This window comes from Crocodylus siamensis, chromosome 8 (assembly GCF_052110815.1).
Source record: "Crocodylus siamensis isolate JL-2025a chromosome 8, ASM5211081v1, whole genome shotgun sequence".
Classification (NCBI taxonomy): domain Eukaryota; kingdom Metazoa; phylum Chordata; order Crocodylia; family Crocodylidae; genus Crocodylus; species Crocodylus siamensis.
Genome location: NC_143402.1, coordinates 19,871,886 through 19,894,819, shown reverse-complemented (window position 1 = coordinate 19,894,819; position 22,934 = coordinate 19,871,886). Strand labels below are relative to the sequence as shown.

At 43.8% G+C, this 22,934-nt stretch overlaps 1 protein-coding gene across 7 annotated transcripts in view; it reads right to left on the bottom strand.

Annotated features, from left to right (window-relative positions):
* C8H8orf48 (chromosome 8 C8orf48 homolog) overlaps positions 1–22,934 on the bottom strand; it is a 38,684-nt gene that overhangs the window by 5,267 nt on the left and 10,483 nt on the right. For all 7 annotated transcript variants that reach the window (XM_090059019.1, XM_090059016.1, XM_090059023.1 and 4 more), the window contains 3 exons: positions 20,521–20,762; positions 18,457–18,573; positions 3,882–4,114 (listed from right to left, as the gene is read on the bottom strand). In XM_090059019.1, the coding sequence (XP_089915145.1) occupies positions 3,882–4,114; positions 18,457–18,573; positions 20,521–20,722 (552 nt within the window). In that variant the 5' untranslated portion in view covers positions 20,723–20,762. The remainder of the gene's footprint in view (positions 1–3,881; positions 4,115–18,456; positions 18,574–20,520; positions 20,763–22,934) is intronic.

The following is a 22,934-nucleotide window of genomic DNA, read 5'->3' as shown; positions in this document are numbered from 1 at the left end:
AAATAGTAAGTATGTGCATCTGCAAGCACATATGTGTATACGTAAAACTTCCAGAGACAAAGGTTTGCACATCGAGACAGTTGTAAGTTACTTTTCTTTTTCACAGTATACTTTTGATGAACCAGGCTGAAATGACTTTTACACTGAACTTAATTTTCTTTTCCCCATGTGCTACCCTTTTCAGCATCAATAACTTAGTTTCATTTAAGGTTAATGTATTTTTTCTCCAGCCATCATATCACTGGTTTGTAATATATCAGCTTTGTCTTTCAGTTGCTGAATTGGTCTAAAACAGAGGCTGTCTACACCAAAGAGGATGGAATCTGGACCTACGTGTACCAGTTCAAGCTTATTGTAAGAACACAAAGATTACTTTTACATGGCTCAGAGAAGGGGGTGGGAGTGGCATTTTAATTAGAGCGGCTCTTGGAGCCACTCTAATTAAAACACTACCATGTCTCCGGTATCAGCATCCTTGTGCTTAAAAATAGCAGTGGGGGCACTTGAACTAAAGCTCATTGAACGAGCTTTCATTTAAGCACCCCCACCGCCATTTTTAAGTGTGAGGATGCTGATACATGAGATGCAGGAAGCTGCTGAAGCACAGCAATTGCCACACTCCAGCAGACTCGATTAATCAAGTCTGTTCTAACACACTGGAATTTCAACATGCTGGAGCAGCCTCAGTGCTCATGTATAGGCACCTGATTATACTGGTAACACTGAACTTTTTCTGGCATAGCCTGTTTAACTCACAGTGGATTTGGTAGATTTACTTCATGGACACCTTTCCCTGTATTTATGTAGGGCATGCTTTGCTATTATACATTGGTATTTCTGTACCTAAAAGTCTCTGCTAGTGTATGTCTAGCCTCATATTCCATTTTTAATAGATAATCTTTACAACTTTTAACACAAAAAAGAACTCTGGAGCGGTATCAATTCAAATATTTATGTGCAGTTCTGAACTAAAACTTGTGTCAAATTGTAAAAACAGTTCCCTTCAATGCACTGAACAGTATTTATAAATACCTGTGTTGGTTTATCTACCATAAAAGTTTGAAGACTTTTCAAAAAATAACAGCATACATAATTTTGGTCTGATCTCACCTGTACAGAACTAAATATGTAACAATTCTACAGTTTCACACATGTAGAAACAATAACAGTAAAAAAGAAAGCCAGTTGACTAACAGATTTAGTAAGCTTTTGTTTATTTATTTATTTATTTTGGGTGGGGGGTTTTTATTGTTGTTTTTTTTTTACTAAGCATTGATAGAATAAAGGAGGTAGCTTGCTATAATTTCAAAACATTAAAAAAAACTAAAGCAGCCAATGCCCAGCAACTGACTTAAAAATACTATTCCTAGCCTGCCTGGCACAGGCTGAGTTGATGAATATGTTAACAATTACTTGTACATGCTATATGATTGTAAATTAAACCAAATATCTGTAATAGCGTTTGAAGCAAAATAAATGACTGTCATTACTATTCAAAGTTCTTTTTTTTGGTTCTATCAAAATTACTGCTCCGGATGCAGACATGCTGTACCAGTTTAAAAAAAAAAGCACAGACACTTGCCAAGGCCCAGATTTATGGGTAAAGGCATCTGTAGGTGATGATTGCTACAGCAGCATATTCAAGTTAGAATTCAAGGATCATTGGTGAATAAAAACAGTTTTGTGATTCCACACACGGAGCAGAAGTGCAGGAGTGGTTGTCTCAGTTTGTGCATCTTACAGGAAAGAATGCTGGGCTGGTAGAAAAGAAAAACTCTTCAAACTGCATTAAGATGATACATACACATCCTAACAAATACGCTAATGCAACCCAAATTCTCTCAGGAAGATTTTATACTTTAGGCAAGTGTTAAAAATTAAAATAGAGGAAATAGGAAAAAAAAGATCAGGCACCTAATGTTTTTACTACCAGAAGTTTTTTAAACACTGATTGTTTTACTTGAAAGAGACAGACAAATAAAACCCAACAATTTTCATTGTAACCTTAGTTTAGAAGGTATCTCATAAACGTGTTATTCTTAGCAGCAGTGAATAAACCCTTACTGAAGACTGAAATACCTTTCCTGCCTCTCCACAGATCTTACCTTTCAACCTAGAAAACTGGGTGCCAGTTTTTCTAACTAGCGCTAAGCTATCTGGCACGTCACATATGACAGTGGCCACGTGACCCAAAGGTGAATATCTACACAGCAAGGTGTTTCCTTTTTGAGAAAAAAAAACTTTCCTACAGACCACATTCACATACTCTAGAGACACAAAATTAAGGAGGCAAGCAGGGACCATAACTGTGACCAGTCCCTGCACTAAACAGCAGGGAGGAGGTACATGGTGGGAGCATCTACATGTGCCCCTATGGCACTGTTGTTACTGCGCTGTCATTAGTACTTCCTTTCAGAATTACTGAATGATGATGCAGTAACAGCCTGTACTATGCCATGCGAAACAATTTTTAGCTGCTATGTCCCTGTAGCAACACGCTATACTGAGGGAGCACATCACTAAAGTAACATAACTGCAGCATCACAGTTTTTGCCTGTTGATGCTACGTTGTTGTAGTGCGTTGCTACACTGATGTAGCATCATGTGTAGATGCGCCTGATATGAGCTTTTTGGAACCCTCCACTCCTATACATTAGGATGCAAGATTCTACCGAATCTGGCTCCAAATATGTTACAAAGCTATTCACATTTCTATTTTTGTGAAAGTGCCTTGATGTCCAGCCCCAGTTCTACCTCCCTTGTCTGAATATGACTAAGGGCAGAAGCAGATGTCCTGTTTGTGGCAGGACAAACTGCTTTGTTCCAGAACAGAGCAGTACCTGTTCAGACATCCCTCACAGGTATCCCAGAGCAAAGCCCAAAATCTACTGCCACAAAAAATGTGATAACAGTTTGTCCTGGGACACTGCAAAGGTATCTGAATGCTTATCCTTGGCAGTAGAGCAGGATAGGGAACTCAGGCATTCCACAGCCACTGCTTCAACCCCAATCCCAGCCCCTCTTCACCCAAGACATGCATCTGCAAATGTGGAGCAAGGAATCCCATGGGGGTCCCTTGCTCTGCAGCATGAAAACGCATACCCCAGAATCTCCCTTTATACTGCAGAACAGGGGAGCTCCATGGGATTTTCTACTCTGCACTTGCAGCTGCCCAGCTTAGGAGTACCCTTACAGAAGATTCAGGGCACACGTTTCATGCTGCAGAGCAAGGGAACCCCATGGGGTGTCCCATGCTGCGCTTCCAGATATGCACCTTGGCTCTGGGCCAGGCAACCAGGCTGTTGTCATACAAGATTGGGTCCCTGAAGCCCCAGGAGATGAAGGGACCCAGCCCTGTAAGACAACAACCCTGGGAACATGTGTACCTGCCAATTAATTGGGATCAGCTGTGCTGGGATACACCCTGGCACAGATGATCCTGTGACAAAAAAAGTGGCACTTTGTATCTTAATTGCTCAGGGCACTCTTGCAGCAGAGATGCCAAACCACCTCATGCAGCTGTATCAGATTATAACAGCTGATGTGTACTTCTAAGCAGCAGTAATCCCTACCTTTTTAAAATAGTTAAAAGATGCATTTGTCCATCCCCTCAACATTTCTCTCATGTCATATATAGTATCTCACTGAAAAATCAGCATAATGTCAGCTAGAAACTTCTATGTCATTCTTTACTAACATTTACTAACAGGAGTTATTTTAACAAGAAAAATCAGAAAGGCAAATTCTGCAAAATCAGGCAAAACTCAAGCCAGCGGGAGTTCTGCTCAAGTGAGGCTTGCACGATTTGGACCTCACTTTATTAGCTTTTCTTTTGCAGCCCTCTCCAAAAACTAGGCAAATTTAGTCTTTGGTTTCAGTACCTGTTTCATTGTCTCCCTGATATTTTTCAGGTGGATTCTGTTCACTAGCTGATCAGGAACAATACAGTTTAAGGCACCTGTCACTGACTTCTCTGAAGTGAATCCATGCTGCAACTCTTTGTGTTTGCAACTGTTAGACTGCTCACAGATCAACTGATGACGGATCTGGCTTATCTTAATGGTGCAGAAATTCTGCAGAGCATCCAATTCTTCAGCTGGTACCTCAGGAATTTCTGTCAATAGTGCATCAACAAAACAAAAATGTTAATTATTGTTTAATGGGAAGAGAAGAATCAGCCTTCTATCTACTGTGACTTACCAGGTTGTTACAAAACAATGTCAAGTTTGCAGGTATTAGCGTTCATAAATCTAATACACCATTTACATGGGAATCAGAATAATCACTGTAGAAAATGGCAAAAATAAAGTCATCTATGAAAAAAAGGGGATGGTACAAATACTGTAAGATAAGAGAGTGCTGGAGTCTACAGCAGACAATATGAATATAGATTTACTAAAGAGATGACACGAGTTACCTTCAGTTTAGACACAAAAACTAACACAGGTCTTACGATGAATCTAGATTTAACTTCTCCATAATAGAAACTACCATCTGCTAGAGCAAAATGCATTAACATTTAAAGTGAGAAGTACAAATCAGACAAATTCCAACTTAAGTAAGGGAGGGGAAAGGGGTTATGTAAACACATATACACATTTGTTAGGGCAGGCTCTACTAAAAGCAACTGCTGGAGAAAAAAAGCTTAAAATAGGCCACCTAACCTACAACTAGTTCATCCTCACACTTCTTGTTTTTTAAGGAAATGTTATTTCTTTAGAAAACACTTTCCTCCCAAATTTGTGTGCTCATTTAATGCGGTTTTTACTTCATTTTGTTTAAACATCTTCCATTCTCTCACTTCCTTTCAGATTACTTTTAGCAATACGTAAAAAAGCAAGATATTATATTTAAGATAAAAAGATGTTGAAGAATTGAAGGCTCAACCCAGGGCTCATTAAAGTTGCTATGAATTTTTCCATTGTCTTCAGTGGATGTGAAACCCAGCACATAAAACACCCATAAAACAAGTAATAAAATCTCTTGATATTACAGATCTGGTATTTCATCAGAAGTAGGCTCCCCGAAGTCTTAAGATGTTGCATTGTTTTCGACCATTGTATGAGGGAGAGTAGGAGTATTTCACTACATCTATATTTAAATATCTCACTTTTGCATGATTGCCAAAACTTAATTACATGCTGTTAAGCTTGTAAAGTAGATACAACCATTGTGAGGAAGAGATGTAAAAATACACCATTAAAATCATTACAAATGCCTTTGCTAGTAATTCATTCTAATGTTCGATTAGCTCCTCAAGACTCACTTCTGTGACACCTACACGAAATTAGCCACATAATACTGGCAAAATGAAGGGACAGTCACAGATAACAGAATCTTTTACCAAAAAAATTTAAATTACTTAGAAACATCAAATTGTGCCCCACCTCATTTATGTGTAGCCACGATCATGTCACTGAAGCAATTAGGCTAATTGAGTTAGGTTCCGGAGCAACGACAGTTAGGCTCCAGAGCAGCAAGAGACACACAGGTGAAAGCCCGCTGCGCCCCTGCTCCCCCCGAAACCTCCCAGAGACCCCCCCAGCAGCCACGGAGCCCCCCGCCGACCCCCAGCACAGTCGGAAGCAAGCGGGGCCCATGGTGGGAGGGGGTTAACCCCTTAGTGAGTGGAAGGAGGCAGCTGAGTGGAGCCGGGCTGGGTCCCAACTTTGTCCAGCCCCACAGGGAGCCACATGACTGGAGCCATGCGAACAGGCTGCGCAAATAGGTGTGCTTGTCTGCTGGCATGTGAGTTAGCGTGGAGTTCGCGTAGGAGGGTGCGCGGGAGGGCCCGAGACCCTGCCTGCGAACCCCCCAGGGTAGACAGTTCCAGCCGTAGCCAGCCTATCAGAGGCATGACACGGATGGGCACACGCTGCACCCCAAGGGTCCCCTCGGGCTCTGCGGCCCCCCGCCTCTGGCACCTCAGAGATGGCTCTCAGCTGCAGGAGCTGCCTGTCCCTTTTTCAGGCTCTGGGGCCCAGGAGCATGGCCATCTCCCCTTGTGACGTCTGCTCCCTTTTGGGGTCTCTGGCGTGCCAGCTGGAGGAGCTCCAGGCCACAGTCCAGAGACTGCATCAGGGACTGTGAGCAGGAGATAGACTCCTACTGCCAGGCCCTTCTACCCCCGGGAGCCAGAGGGTAGTCCACAGTCTCCCTCCAGGACAAAGGAGGACTCCAGGACCTCCCACTCTGTCCAGTCTGGGGCATGGACCAAGGTGATCAAGGGCCCTAAGGCCCACCGCACCAAGGCCCCTGCCCCACCGGAGCTTAGCAACAGGTATGCACCTCTTGCTGCTCCAGCAGAGCCTGCTGAGTTGCCAGCTCCTGCAGGCTACACAGGCTCAGCTGCAGCTACCGCCCCTGCTCTCCCCAAAACATGTGTTTGTTGTGGGAGACTCCATCCTGAGGGGGACCGAGGGGGCAATCTGCTGCCCTGACCCCTTAGCCCGGGAAGTCTGCTGCTTCCCGGGGGCCTGCATCTGGGACACTGCAGAGAGGATCTCTAAGCTCCTCCAGCCCACAGACCACTATCCTATGCTCCTTATTCATGTGGGCACCAATGACACGGCTTGGAGTGCTCCCAACTGGGTCATGAGGCACTACAGGGATTTGGGAGCGGGGCTAAAGGGCCTGGGGGCATGGGTGGTGTTCTCGTCGATCCTCCCAGTCTCTGGCTATGGGCTGAGGAGGGAGAGGAGGATCCATGTAGTTAACCAAAGACAGCGGCGCTGGTGTCATCGGGAAGGCTTTGGCTTCCATGACCACAGCCCACTCTTTGGCGAGAAAGGCAGCGAGCTGCTGGGAAGAGATGGCCTCCACCTCTCTCCCCTGGGGAGGAGGCTCTTCTCAGCCAGACTGGCTGACCTGCTCCACCGGGCTTTAAACTTAGCCCGCTGGGGGATGGGGAGACTACTGCCACTGCTGGCCCGCTGAGCAACCCTTGCAAAGCCAGCAGGTCAAGGCACTCTAAGGAGCCCACCCCTGCCCCAGCCCTGGACCGATCTGTGGGCAAGGCAAAAGTGTCCCCTAAGGGGACACTTGCCTGCTTGTACACAAATGCCAGGAGCTTGGGAAATAAGCAGGAGGAGCTCGTCCTCCTGCTCACAATGCAAATAATTATGATGTCATAGGGATAACAGAGACCTGGTGGGACTCCACCCATGACTGGACCATGGGTATAGATGGCTATACTCCATACAGGAGGGATCATGTAGATAAAAGGGGCGGGGGGTGTAGCACTTTGTGTTACAAAAAGCTACACGTCCCTACAAGCTGATATTGGCGACCAGGGTGGATGACTGGAGACCCTCTGGGTTAAAATCCATGGGGAACACGGCACAGAGGACACAACGGTGGGAGTCTACTACAGACCTCCCACCTAAAGTCCTGAGCTTGACCAGGAGTTCACCTGAGAACTGGCTGAGGCCGCTTGCTCCAGGACCATGGTTGTCATGGGTGACTTCAATTACCCAGACATCTTGTGGGAGGATCACTCAGAAAAATCCAAGCTGTCACAAAGCTTCCTCTCGTACGTGGATGACCTCCTACCTGATTCAAGAAGTCTATGGGCCAACGAGAGGCAAAGCGCTGCTTGACCTGGTACTGGCTACTGGGGATGACCTAAACGGCGACCTAGTGATTGACTGGAAGCTGGGAGACAGCGATCACGAGCTGATCACCTTCACCATCCGCCATAAAGCTGGCAAGTCAGTCAGCCACACTGAAGTCCTTGACTTCAGGAAGGCCTACTTTGACAAGCTCAGGCGGCTTGTCAGTGAGGCCCTAAGGGACCACGACCCCAAGGGGAGGTGAGTTCAGGAAGAGTGGTTGCTCCTCAAGGGAGTGATCCTCAATGCACAAGCTAAGTCTATTCCGTCTCGGAGGAAAGGCAGCAAGAGAGCACAGCAACCCCCCTGTCTCTCCAGGGACCTAGCAGACCTCCTGAGGCTAAAAAGAAAGGCCTACAAAGGATGAAGGATGGGATTCACCTCCAAGGAGGATTATTCTGCACTGGTCTGGTCCTGCAGGGAGCAAACCAGGAAAGCCAAGGCTGCAACTGAATTCCAACTAGCTTCAAGCATCTAAGACAATAAAAAGTCCTTTTTCAGATATGTGGGGAGCCAAAGGAAAAGCAAGGGCAACACTGGACCCCTGCTGAACCAGATGGGGCAACCGACAACTGACACCCAGGAAAAAGCCAACCTATTAAATGGGTTCTTTGCGTCGGTCTTTCATCAGTCCCATGAGATGCCCATGCCCACTACAGGACAGGGAGGTCCGGGTGAGGGAGATCCCCTGCCCTCCATTAATGCTGACCTCGTGAAGGAACACCTTGAGAGGCTGGATATCTTCAAGTCAGCCAGCCCTGACAATCTACACCCCAGGGTACTCAAGGAGCTGGCAAGCATCATAGCCCAGCCTCTGGCATAGATCTTTGAAAACCCCTGGCGCTCTGGTGTAGTGCCTGAAGATTGGAAGAAGGCCAATGTGGTGCCTATCTTCAAGAAAGGGAGGAAAGTAATTCCGGCTAACTATAGAAATCAGGCTGATGGGCCTATCCCAGGGAAGATCTTAGAAAAGTTTATTAGAGGGGCCATCCTTAATGGACTGGCCGACGCCAACATACTAAGGAATAGCCAGCATGGGTTTATTGGGGGTACGTCTTGCTTGACCAATCTCATTTCCTTCTATGACCAGGTGACCTATCACCTGGACAAGGGAGAAGAGATTGATGTCATATCTTGACTCAAAAAAGCCTTCGATCTGGTATCCCATGGTCGCCTCTTGGCGAAACTGGCCAATTGTGGCCTTGGGTCCACCATGATCTGCTGGCTGGGAAACTGGTTCTGTGGTCGGACCCAGAGGGTGCTAATTGATGGAAGTCATTCATCATGGTGTCCTGTGACCAGTGGGGTCCCCCAAGGCTCTGTCCTTGGACCCATATTGTTCAACATCTTCATTAATGATGTGGACACTGGAGTCAAAAGTGGACTGGCCAAGTTCGCCGATGACACCAAATTTTGGGGCAAAGCATCCACGCCAGACCCAGGCTGACCTGGACAGGCTCGGCAAATGGGCAGATGAGAACCTGATGGTGTTTAACACTGAAAAATGCAAGGTTCTCCACCTTGGGAAGAAAAACCTGCAGCATCCTTATAGGCTTGAAAGTATTATGCTGGCTAGCACTATGAAAGAAAGAGACTTGGGGTCATCATTGACCACAAGATAAACATGAGCCTGCAATACGATGCTGCGGCGAGTAAAGCAATCAAAACACTGGCTTGCATCCATAGATGCTTCTCAAGCAAATCCAGGGACGTCATTCTCCCCTTGTACTCGGCCTTGGTGAGGCCGCAGCTGGAGTACTGCATCCAATTTTGGGCCCCACAATTCAAAAAGGATGTGGAGAAGCTTGAGAGAGTCCAGAAGAGAGCCACGCACATGATCAGAGGTCAGGAAAGCAGACCTTACGACGACAAGCTGAGAGCCATGGGGCTCTTTAGCCTGGAAAAGCGCAGGCTCAGGAGTGATCTGATGGCCACCTATAAGTTTATCGGGGTGACCACCAGTATCTGGGGGAACATTTGTTCACCAGAGCGCCCCAAGGGATGACGAGGTCGAACGGTCATAAAATACTACAAGACCATTTCAGGCTGGACATAAGGAAGAATTTCTTTACTGTCCGAGCCCCCAAGGTCTGGAACAGCCTGCCATTGGAGGTGGTTCAAGCACCTACATTGAACACCTTCAAGAGCAAATTGGATGCTTATCTTGCTGCAATCCTATGACCCCAGCTGACTTCCTGCCCTTTGGGTGGGGGGCTGGACTCAATGATCTTCCAATGTCCCTTCCAGTCCTAATGTCTATGAAATCTATGAATTCCTTCCCATTGCCAGTTCCAATCAACTATAATGCCTCCTCTTAAACCCACGTGTAAATTTTTCAGGGCAGTCACTGCATGTGCGTTTATACACTATCTACCATAACGAAACCCCAATTCTGAGGGTGCTTATAAGCACTAATCCAAAAAATTAATCGGATTTCCTAAGCATACTGTGATGAATTTAATATGAAGTCCACAAGATGTAGCTCTGGAATCTTGTAAGGATACAGAACATCACTTCAGAAATGCAGTCTATCCTTATAAAGAGCAAGTAGATCTATATTTAAGATTAAGTGAAGCTGAAATCAGTGAGCCTTGCTTTATGGATGACAAAGAAAATGTGTGAAGTAAGTGTAACTGCCACAGTTCAGAATCAATCATAGCAAAGCACTTTATTCCACCTCATGATTTCATATATCAATTGTACTAAAGACAAAGCAAGCTATGGTATTACCCCATATTCTACTTAGGATATGAATAAGAACAAACAATGCTTTAAAATGGTATACAACAAAATTACACCTTTTTCTTCACTATGATCAAAGAGGTTTGAGCTGGCAAAGATTTATTTTACTCATCAAATCTTTTCCCTTACAAGTACAGCACATTATAATTTTTAATACAAGAAGACACTAGAAAAGCATTCAGTTTTAATTATACAGATCAAATATCCACATGTTCATATGTACTGCACTCAGAAAGAACAAATTAAAAAAGAACAGTACTGCTGAAAAAATGTAGAATGTGTATTTATTTTTTAGAGATACAGGACATAGCTCCTCTAATGAATGTTTGAGCCTAACAGCTTTCAGAGAATTCCAAACTAGACTGTGCCCACTGATTTAAAACTTATCTATTAACATAGTTTTAAATAGGTCAGTTTGAAAAAAAGGCTCATCTTCTGCATATCTGGGAAAGCCCTGATGGCATCATAAGCACCAAGAACATCAGGAGGCACTACACCTCTGTAAACTATTTTTTACATTCATAATAGCTTCAATTATTGATGCAGGAAAAACACAACCCCCTGAATAAAAGCTCTTTGGGCCACTTCTAAGCTTCTTCTCACTAACATGTGCTCAGTCATCTCCAGAAGTTAAAGAAGATATGAATTACCATACCAGATGAGGTCCACCTAGTTTGATGCTGTCTTTTGCAACTGCCATCATGAGACACTTGGGAGGAAGGTGTGAGAAACATTATAGTATGGAAAAAATGTTCTTAACTCAACTCAGTTAAAGCTTAATTTGAGTGTTATGCATCAAGGTATAAGCCACCAAACCAAACTGCATTCCTGACAGTATGACAGAACAGGGTGTTTTGACTCTTAGAATCAGTCTCCATGAAAGTGTTTTTTGTCCCACACATGATACCCCCTAACATCACGTAAAAGGTCACCGCATAGAAGCTGTAGGATGACAGGGCAATAGAAGATGTTCTCAGGCAGGGCTCTGAAGCAGCAGCCATATGGTTTTGCATATTGATTCCTTAGCCAAATAACAGCAAGATAGGAATACAAATAGGATAACAGGAATGATAGTAAAACACATTACAAGTGCATGGGTGGTGAGCTCTGTGGGGCTACGAATTCAGGAGCAGGCAAGGTGAGAGACTGAGCAATGACAGAGTTAGCCCCTGGGTCCCAGGGCCTCACCAATGCTGCCACATCACTGAACTCAGAACTCACAGCTCATGTGCTGCACAGTCAAAGGCGGGTGACAGCTGCACCCCCTGGATCTTCCCACAACACCTAGCAAAGCTCAAGCATCCTTTTAGACAGAAGGGCCTAACTTCCTACGAGAAATAATGTTGAGGAAGACAGTAAAATGTGTCCCTTTTTTTTGAATGAGTCATGAGTCTAACTCCCAGCTGCACATCCTATCAGAGAGAGGTTGAAAGGACCTTGGTTTAATGCCTCATCCTAGCAAGCTGATGTCAAGACTATTTTTTTTTTAAATTAACAGCTGAAGAACCTTGGATTCACATGTTACTGAAACAGAAAGCAACAAATTACAAGAAACAAATAAAGTTAGCACAAACTGTAAATTTGTAAAAACAAATTTTCCAGACCACTTTTAGACTCCTGCATATACAGAGTACTTGCTTGACCTTCATATGCCAAGAGGGAAAGATTTATGACTGTACTATGCCATGTGATTTTAATACTTACTTCATGTCTGCCTTTCCTGCCTTCTCTTACTTTTCCATCTTAGGGCTAGTCGTACTTGAATCCTCCCTTTTCATTTGTGGTGGCAGATGTAAATGTTAGGGCTGTGTGAAGCTTCAGGTGCTAATTCGATTCAGAGGAGATTCAGCTCAATTCGGTGGCCAAAACTCTGAATACAAACTGAATCATGGAACCAATTAAAAGGTCAGAATTGAGTCGAAGCTCTCTGAATCAATTCGGAAAAGATTCGGAGAGCTTTGGTGATTTGGGCAGTCCCTGCTCACTGCAGAAGGGAGCTGGACCCAGACACCAAGCTAGTAAGTAGGGGGTGGGGAAGTGGGGGGCTGGACCATGGGGGGGACCCCTGCCTGCCCACTCCCCCAGTCCTCCTGACTGCTGCCTGCTCCCCCAGTCCCCACTCCATGGCTGCTACCCAGCCCAGCTCTGGTGCTTTAAAAAAATAAAACCCCACTCACCGGCTGCTGCCAGGCGAGGGGGTGATTCCCACTGCTGCTCAACTTCCCCACGCTCCATGGGGAGCTGTACCACCAGCCCCCTGACCCCCACCCACTCTCCCAGGCCCCCGTGGCTGCCTTGCCCAGCCCCAGCTCCCGGCCCTTTAAAAAAACAAAACAAAAAGCAGAAAACCCCCAACTCACCAACTGCTGCAGCAGCCTTGAGGCTCATGACAGAGTCCCCCAAGCAGCATGGGGCAGCGGGGATCGCCCCCGCCCAAACTGGCATGAGCTGTTGAGTCAGGGCTTTTTTTTTTTTAAAGGGCCGGGAGCTGGGATAGGTGGGGCAGCCATGGGGAGGGGGGCAGGACTGGGAGTGGGTGGGAGTCAGGGGGTTCCTGGCAGAGCTTCCCACGCAACATGGAGCAGTGGGGGGCAATGGGGATCACACCTCCACCTAACAGCAGCTGGCGAATGGGGGCTTTTTTTTTTTTTTTCCAAAGAGCCAGGAGCTGGGGCAGGTGGGGCTGGGAGAGCAGGCAGGGGATGGGGCCTATGTAATTTGGATATTCAGCCGAATTGGCAGCAGCCGAATCTCCAAATCAGATTTGTCCAAATCAAGTTGGGACAGTGATTCGAATCAAATCACCGTCCCCCAAATCAGCCGAATCTGAATCCAAAGCGAATACTAGCCCAGGCCTAGTAAATGTTGCCACACCACTCTTTAATCCCTGCCAGTGCTGATTACTGTTCCAGAAGCATGCTTCCCTACTGTTCGCTTGCTCAGAACCACCAGGTGTCATTCCCAAACCCTCTCTTTTGAGGGTGTGGCAGGGATGGGTCATGAAGTTAGAACTATATTTTACATACATCACAAAACATTGAACATGAAGGAACTCAGGCACAACAAAGTGGATCAATCAGCTGCTGTGTCGTTAGAGTGGCCCCGAGTGTGAACCTAAGTAGATAAGCAAGTCTTCAGATTACATTTCAAACCCTGCTTTGTGGTTTATGATTCACTGACCTATGTGGGTATAGTTAGGGAAAAGGGAAAGTCCAAAGTTCTGGGACTTCTTTCTGGCAGTACCAGAGTTCTGTTGTAGATAAGTCATGACAGGATAAGTCGTGCACTCATTTTTCACTTAGTTCCCCTCTCTGTAAAAGAAAGACAATATTCATCCATGTCACAGGGATTTTGTAAGATTTAATTCTTTAATGCATGGGTGGGCAAAATTCAGGCCGTGGGCCAGATCCAGCACATGAGGTCATTCTATCTGGCCCATGAGGCTCCTAAAAAAATTTTGAAATTTAAAATGTATCTGTTCTTGGTTCCTGTCAAAAATGACAGGAACAAGGGGCAGTAGGACCGAGGGGAATCCTTGGCAAGCTCCTGCAAAAGCAGGGCCCACCCAGCCCTGCCCCTCCAGCCAGAGGCCCCAGGAGGGGCTTCTGGCCTGGGACCTTGTGGCTGCCCCAGCGTGGGAAACTCAGGTAAGGGGGAGTGAGTGCAGGGGAGGAACTGGTGCAGAGCATGGGAAAAAGTGGCCCCTCACCTGCCCCATGGCCCACGCTCCCTGCTGCAGCCGCTCGCAATCTGCATGGGGTAGGTTGCAGTGAGGTTGCCACTGCCACCTCTGGGCTGCCCAGAGCACAAGCTCTGGGTGGGCAGCAGCAGCAAACACTGCCCAGCACAGCAAGGGTGCATGGGTGAGCCCAGAGCTGGCGCAGGGCCGGGTTACAAGCTGGTGCTGAGTGCAGGGGAAAAGCTGCCCCTCCCCTGCCCCGTGCCTGGCGCCCCACGCTGCAGCTGCTCGCAGCCCACGTGGGGCTGCCTGTGCCTGCTCAGGACAGCCCCATGCTGGTTGTGAGCAGCTGCAGCAGGGAGAGTGGGCAAGGGGCCGCTTTTGCTTGCGCTCCACACCAGCTCCTTCCCTGCTGGCAAGCTGTGTCAGGGCTGTGAGCTGTCCCCCGCCTGTACTGCGGAGCTGGGGGGTGGTGGAAACAAGCAGGCGTGGGAGCACAGGGCCCACACCAGTGTCCCAGGGCCAGCGCCAGCGCGGCTCAGAGCAGGGTGGCAAGGCTAGAGGGTCTATGGAGCCGGGCCAGCTCCACCCTCTCCCTGCTGGTGCAGCCCAGCCTTGCTCCACAGACCCCTGCCATCCTGCGCCCCACTCTGGGCCCCACCAGTGCTGGCCCTGGGACATTGGTCAATTAAAATGCCTGTGGCCCCTTGTCCTTATAAAAGAGCTCTCTCATTGTTTCTAACAGTGGTCAGTGCTACCATGTGGAAGAAATATGGGTATTAGCAGAAAAGGCTGGGGTAGACAAATGAAGAGGCAAAAAGAGAGTTCTAAACACAGCACTCATTTAAACTTTTCTTTGAAATTTTTTCAATTGAAATTTCAGAAGTAGACTTGTCATTTAGAAACTGCTTTCATAGTAACTTTCAGAGTTAATTTTAGTCAATTTAAGTTTTATGACATCCTTTATATATCATTTAGACTGTCACTACTGAAGTCCATTGGCTTAATGAAACTGGTTAAGGTAGGGGTGAAGGGGGAAGACAATACTAATGTCAGAAGCTCTTCCTTCCTTCCCTTCATTTTTTTTTAAGGCCAGCATCCTGGCTTTATTTGGAAACATGAAAACAGGAAAAGTAAAACTTCAAGTGTATTTCAGGTCATTCCTGTAAGCATAGGCACCAACTTTTATTTTGGCCAGGGGGTGACCTAAGATGGTGGGTTTGGGCCCACTGCCCCCTAGCATGGGGGGGAATGGGGTGGGTGTGTGGGGAGGCGGGGTGTGAGCACAGGCGACACATGGTGGGGGTGGGGGAGCACAAGTAATTCAATAGGGGGTGGGGGCACGTGCCCCCCACAAGATTTCTGCTCCTACAGTAGGCCATGAGGCTGCAGTTGGGCCAGACCAGCTCCAGGCAGAAGCTGCCTACATGGCCCAGCAGCCACAACCTGGCACAGGCGGCAATGCTGTGCTACCACAGCCACCAAGGTGAGGCACCCCGCTCAGGGGGGCACAACTCCACAGTGTGGCTGCAGCCACTGCCATGCCTCACCTGCTCCACTGTGGAGGCAGGTCCTGCCAGGAGCTGGTATGGCCCCACTACAGACCTGCAGCCCACTCTGGATGCAGCAGTCTTGGGGAGCACATGACCCCCCACCACGTTGCCTTGCCCCCGCCTCCCCCAGTCTCGACCTCCTCTCACTTATCCAGGTGGCAAGTTACCTGGTCACAGAAGGAAATGAGTCTGGTTAAGTCAAGACCTGCCCGCGAAGAAGCCATGCTGGCTATCATTCAGAATCCTTCCTTCTGCAAGCTCCTTCATAAAATTTTCCAGGATTTTCCCTGGGATACAAGTTAGGCTAATTGGCCTACAGTTGCCCAGGTCCTCTCTCCTCCCCTTCTTGAAGATGGACACAACATTGGCCCTCTTCCAGTCTTTAGGGACCTCCCCGAGTGCCATGAGTTCTGGAAGAGTTTCACCAAAGATCCCGTGATGATTGGCCAGCTCCTTCAGCACTTTTGAATGAAGTTTATCTGGTCCTGCTGACTAATAAATGTCTAACTTTTCTAACTGACCATACACCAGCTTAACGTCAACAGTAGGAAAGTGGTCATTCCCACCATGCCTATTCTGAACCCTACCTAGAATGATTTTCCCTTAGTTCTCCTGTTCCCTACATACCTAAAGAAGAACTTCTTATTGTTCTTGATTTCTGTTGCTAGTTTAAATTCAGTCAGTCACCACCTTAGCCTTTCTAATCTTCTCTCTGCAAGTGCGAGTGCCCCCTGCCTCTGATTGCCCTCCCCACAGCCTCTTGCAGGCTGGAGCCCATAGTTTCCCATATTTTTCTCCTTTAAAGGAGAAAAGCTGTGTTTTTCTCCGTTAAAGGAGAAAATCTGTATTTTTCTGCAGCAAATGGAAAACACAGATTCCTGGTAACAGCTCTGTGCCTCAGTCATCGTTCCTAAGCACGTCACCTTATATCCAGCACACTCAACATAACTGAATCCATCTTTTACAACATAAAATCATATGGAAATATTACATCATTTTCCTCAGGTTTGGGCCCCAACAGCCCTCTTCTTGAGGGAGGCCAGGGCCCTCAGGCCCCCATGTACTCGGCCCCTGTGCCTGTGAGCTGACATATAATTTGTTCACATTTAACAATGTTCTGCAGCACTATCCACAGAGTTATACTTCAATGCATACTCTGCTAATTTTACTAAGTTTACTGAGGGGACTTTAATTATACAGCAGCCTAGTTCCAGGTGAGCTCATCTACAATTATGTAAAAAACAAAAAAGAATAAACAATTAAGAGGTAATCAAGACAGCTTCCATGTTGATAAAACAATAAGAAACTCCCAAGGTCATAGACTAAAAATTCATTAAGTCCAAGGGAAACAAACATTTATAGATCTGAGAATATGAAAGTTATTGTGATTATTTCATGAGTAAGTTAATATTCTGGTTTTGAAAGATACAGTCTATTGCTACTTGCATGATTAATACTAATAGATTTGGGGTTGGCCAGGTAATCAAATCACAGCATCCTACAAATTCAATAAGGAGACAAAGGTGTGAAACCTTATTCCGGGCTCTTTAAATGGAAAGAGTCAAAGAACACTATAAAATCAGCACACATACGTGAAGCACTTAGATACTCTTAAGATAAGTGCCAAGATGGACAGACTGAGGAGCCTGGTATCATTTCTTACCACTCATAGGTCATCTCAAATTGATAAGAAAGCAGTTGATTGATCTAAAGAACTCAACTACCAGTCTACCCTATTTTAGCCATAAAGCATGGCCCACAAAAGTAAATATGTGAAGAACTCCAAACATTTTAAATGGTTGGAAAAGATTAAACCTGCTTACTTTCAACCCCAAGAGAAATTTAGTTCTGCAAATTGGTAGGCTTCGTGATGTAAATAGCTATCTAAACGAGGCAATTACACATTTCTGAAATATTTCTGACATTTTTTGAAGAATGCTCTTAGAGAGGTTCCTCAGACAAAGCTTCAATACCTTAGTAAAAATATGTTTCATAAAACTATATCTGCCATACATGGTGCTCCTGGGTTCATCAACGGAGTGGTCAGAGCCAGAGAGTGGGAGTCAGAAACTCTTAACACTGACTTATCTCTCTCTGGCTACTGGCTACACAGTTAAAGATGAGTGGAGTCTGTCTCTTTATCTTCTTAATATGTACAAAGAGTGTAAATGGGAGTAGGCACCCCTATACCCAACTAAAAGCCATACAGCAGCATTCTACTTTGGTGCAAAGATCAATCTCAGTCAACTGATTTCTGAATCAGAACATTAGAGGCATCTCACAGAGCTTTTGAGAGTCTGCACTCCTTTCACATATGAAATTCAGGAAAATTTACTTCTGCTTCAATTATCTTTGTCCTATTACTTTTTTTAAGATTAACAATAGCAGTCACGACCTCTTTTACATAAAAACTTGGAGGAATTAAGCTCCACCCACTGCTGACATTGCTACCAAGCACATACAAATAGCATCCTTTCACCCTCACTCTCCCTCTCTCTTCTCACATACTGCTACATTGTCCTTGCTTCTGTCAAAGCTGGTACACTGCTGCCTCCCTCAGTGGGGGAAAGGAATAGAAATACCACAGTCTTGAAGCAGCACCGGTTATAGCCAGTGAATAATAGAGCTGGTCAAGAAAATAAATACATTTCACGTGTCAGAAAATTAGATAGAAACAAGTTAAAAAAAAAATCAAAAGTTTCCAACCAGGTCTATAACTGGTCAACAAAACTAAAGGGAAGAGAAGGGAAGTTCAAAATTCTAAAGTGTATTTTTTTTAACTGAAAATTAAACTGTTGTCCAAAATGTATACTAACTAATAAAAAGTAAAAAAAATTCAGGTAGCTAATCGTAATACAGATTGTGACCTCACCTGTTCGTGTTCTCATGACAGGTTTGCTTTGTCCAGTGTCAGCTGCTTTATTTTTGAGACAGTTGATCCATTTTTCCATCAAATCTTTTTCTATAGTTGCAGAGTCTAAGAGCTCACCTATAAAAAAATGTGAGTTGAGAAAGTAGAAAAGAAATAAAGTACAACCTAATAGGGAAGGCAAAGAATTCTCCATCTGGATGTTACAAATGTCTCCCTATGAAATGGAACACTGTAGGCAAGGGAAAAAAAACCCAGACTATTGGCCTGTAGAAAGGAAATTTGTGGATTAGCAGCTTGTAAAATTACCCAGGCTCTATCACATAAAAGTATCTTAATTTGTTCTTCTCTACTCATATGAGAAAAAGATAGTATAAGATATGCAAACGAAAGTTCCAGAGACAAATGTAGGTCCAAATCTGCAGTGCACTAAGCACCTTCTGTGAGTTGCTAAGAGCCCTAAAATACCACTTTAATTCAACTTGATGGAATTTTCCACCAAGTAGACCCAACGTCAGGGACTGCACACGCTGCACTAACACACATATAGAGCACAGTAGAAAATCATAGGTAGAAATGGTTTTGTGATTTATTTCCCATTCTGCAAGCTCTTTCCTTTAACTGGTATTCATCATTGTAGATCCAGTGCTTTATGGAGAATCATTTTGGCAAAGAAAAAAGGCCAATCACCTTTTCTTTAACTCATCAATTTATTTTGCATTTTACTTGTGTAAATTGAACGATTAGTTCTCTGATGCTAAAAAGAAGGATTTCACTAGCTGTTAGTGGAGTATTTAATAAAATTCTATTAAAGAAGGAAGGTTTTATTAAAATGTGTCCACTATGAAAACGGACTCAAAACAAACATACTCAGCTTATCACCTCAGACATAAGGTGTCCACTTATATAACAAAGCATGAACAAGCCACCAAAGCAAACATTATCTTATTACACGGATCTTTGACAATTTGATTTTTAAGGCTACCTTCTGCCCCTGGGCACAGATGGTTTCTATTTCAGATATATGAATGAGGGCAAAATTTGGCCTATAATGTAGAGCTTGTGTACCTAAAGAAGTTTTATGGTGAATCATTAACTGTCACAGTGCCAGCTGTTATTGTAGAGAAAAAAAGAAGAATGCGGGTTAGAAAGGGAAGGACTGACACTAAAATGGGTGTCCACAACTGGATAAAATTCATATGCTTGCTAATATGTTTTAACTAACAGATTTTAAAACCCCTGTGCTGACAAGGCTATTTGTATTCTAACATAAGCTATTTGGTCAAGGTGAACTCAATGTGGGAGCCCAGGCCACGGTACAAACATACATAAAATCAATATTCCTTGTCAACATCAGCTTTTAAAACACGTTGGCCAAATGCTTTTTAGAAAAACATTTTTTTAAATTCTAGTGAGGACAAATTCTTATTCTAAGAATATGTATGTTTGAAAAATACAGTTGATCAGTAGCTTGAATACTACTTATATCCAGCTTAAATATAAAGCAAGATAAGAGTAAAAGGGCAGGACAGGAACACTACTATTCTGGAAGTCAGGGTTAAGTCAGATACTTAACAGGTCTCTAATTAAAGTAAGATAGTCTGTCCCCAACTCCCTTCTACTTTTACGCTTACCTGCTGCAGGCTTGTTCAGCCCACAATATATTTTTGAAATTTAACATCATCTACTTCCAAATGCCTCTAGGGATGGAAATTGTACTACCCTTTTGGGAAGCTACTGTGGATTAGCTATTTTTCCAGTATGGCAATTCTGAGTCAAGGTAACTTTCAGATCTATTTATCATAGCAATAGAACTCCAGTACACAGAAAAACTGAATAAGGGCTTCCAAACCTAAATAACCTGTTTGACACAGCATATCTCCATTAAGTCTTGGTAGAGCAAAAATATATCTCTGGCTGAACAAAGGCAGAGTTTGAGGCTTCTACTGCTTTACACAGCAAGAAAACTGGAGGTAGTTCTTACTTTATTTTGTTGTTATTTTTGCTGATCTGGGCCCCACTGTGTAATTTTAAGACTAGATGAAATACATGGTAAGCTTTGCATACCTTCATCATTTTGACTTGTTGACTTCCGTGTGCTTTCAGATACATCTGACACAGCAGGGCACTCTGAGTTCTCTGTGGTACAATAAGATGCAAATGGTTTGTTTTCATATTGTTTGTAGGCTTCTTCCTCCTCACTGAAGGGCTCAAATGTATCGTCTGAATAATCTGAAATACAGCTACTGTAACTACTGTCCAATTCCATCTGCTTGTCCTCACAGCTCCTGGGTCACCATAGCATAGTACTAAAAATAGTAATAAAAGGTAATATTCATAACAGAGTCAGTAACATAACTGTAGTAGACCTACTAGCCTGGAAATTAGCAGTGCAAGTTACATAGCCAGCTTACAAAGAGATGTTATAGGATTCAGCCTTCCTCTGTGTATTCAAGGATGCAGCTCAACTCCAAGTTTGTTGGCAAAACATGAGGATGAAATAGTTATTTCAAGAATTTCCAATACATCAAATAAATTTGCAATGCATCCAAGTATTTTTACATCATTGCAGACATTGCAACCTTTTAAAACACTACTGCACAGAAGCACATATCATTACTTCTGCCATCACATCACCAAATGATCTTATTGCTGCAGTTGCTTATGAAAGATTAAGGCATATACTTCAGGTATTTTAGTATCAAATCTATTGTAGGACAAAGACATTTCATTTCTAAAAATGTCGAGAACCAAACAATGTGCAAATGTAGTACATTTGCTTCTAAATATATATTTTTAAATTTATAAACAGCCCTTAAATTGTGAAATCCTTAATTAGACAAAATTATCACCAAAGTCAGTGGATATTCAGTCAAAGTAAAAACAAAAGACTAGATTCTCTCAACCTTATTCATAGAATGGCTATTCTCTTAGTATGGCACTGCTTCATGCAAGCCAAGTTCAAGCCCTGAGTAAAGAATTCAGGGTACCACTCTTTTATGATGATAACTACCTCCTGCAATTTACCTTTTGATACCTCACCTTTCAGGACAGGACTTTACAAAAATACTATGCAACTGTGCTAGTAAAAATTAGTGTAAAAACTTTATAATGAAAACAAAAAGATCAAATGTTTGCTTTATGTTGCTGTGGGTTTTTCATACCTCTCATTAGTCATTTGAAATGCAAACTGTCCTTGGTTTACTCACCTTTATGCTGTGAAAAAAAAGGAAAAATAACAAACACCATGTCTTTGATACATTCAAATTAATGAAAGCTTATCCCAAGTCTGAGGGAAAGAAAAGCAAAACAAAATCAAACTACAAGGAAAAAACAAACACTCAAATAGGTGACTAGTCATGAAGAACTGATCTCACTTACTTTATCCTCTCTTTGGAAGAAACATTGATTAGGACATAATTCCATTCTATTGAAGAAAATGCTCTGCTCCACTGTATATTTGAGATACAATAATAGCACTGGATACAGAGATCTAGAAGCACCTTGATAGAGTTTTTGTACAGCTTACAAATGTCTTTCATGATAAAGCACTCACAGATACTCTTGCTTCCCTGGTCTTCACGTTAGATTGTTTAATAAAATATTAATCCCATATTTCTTGAGCGAGAAAATTTGTTATCCATTTTAGACCCAATTTGCATTTCTTGTTCATTCATGTAAAACAGATCAGTTCCAAATTTCACATCCCCGAGTTTCTTTCTTGAAAAAGAATAAATTAAAGAAAACTTCTATTTAAATGCAGATCAGCCACTCACTGAACAAAAGATAACAATTTAACAAAACATATTATTCCTTAAAGAAAAAGTAATTATTTTCTTTAAATGAGGCTAAACGTTCTCTACTCACAGACAGGTACTTCATGTTAAAAATAACTTTGTCAGTGAATAGAGCCTTTATACTGATGGACACAGTTAAGTTGAAAAACAATTGACAAAAATGACCCTTTAATGGAAAAATGTCCACGTGCATGAATAAGGCTCTGATCTGAAAACCAATGAATGCTTATATTTAAGCAAGAGGGCAGGGCCACTGAATTATCTAGAAGATATGTGGAAACAAATCTTCTCCATGAGTAAGCAAATTGTGGGTAAAACAACATCAAAGGAAGAGGATAAAGTAAGCAATACCGGTGTTTTAAAATATTTACAAGAGTAACATGAGCATGTCACTGTCATTCCCTTCTTGATAACATTAAGGGGGATTTAGTCACAAATTCACATGCTAAAAGATATCAGAGAAGTCGGGCTGGAAAGGGCATCTGGAGGTCACATCTAGTCCAACTTCCCCCTGCCTGAAGCAGGATCATCCCTAGCCAAACCATCCTATACAAATCCTTGTCTCACTTATTCTTAAAAGTCCACAACTTAACCCTGTTACACCACTGCAAGGCATATAACACCCTAACCTGCCAGAGATAAAGCAGCAGGACAACAGTGGTCAATATCCAGCTTCTGCAAGAG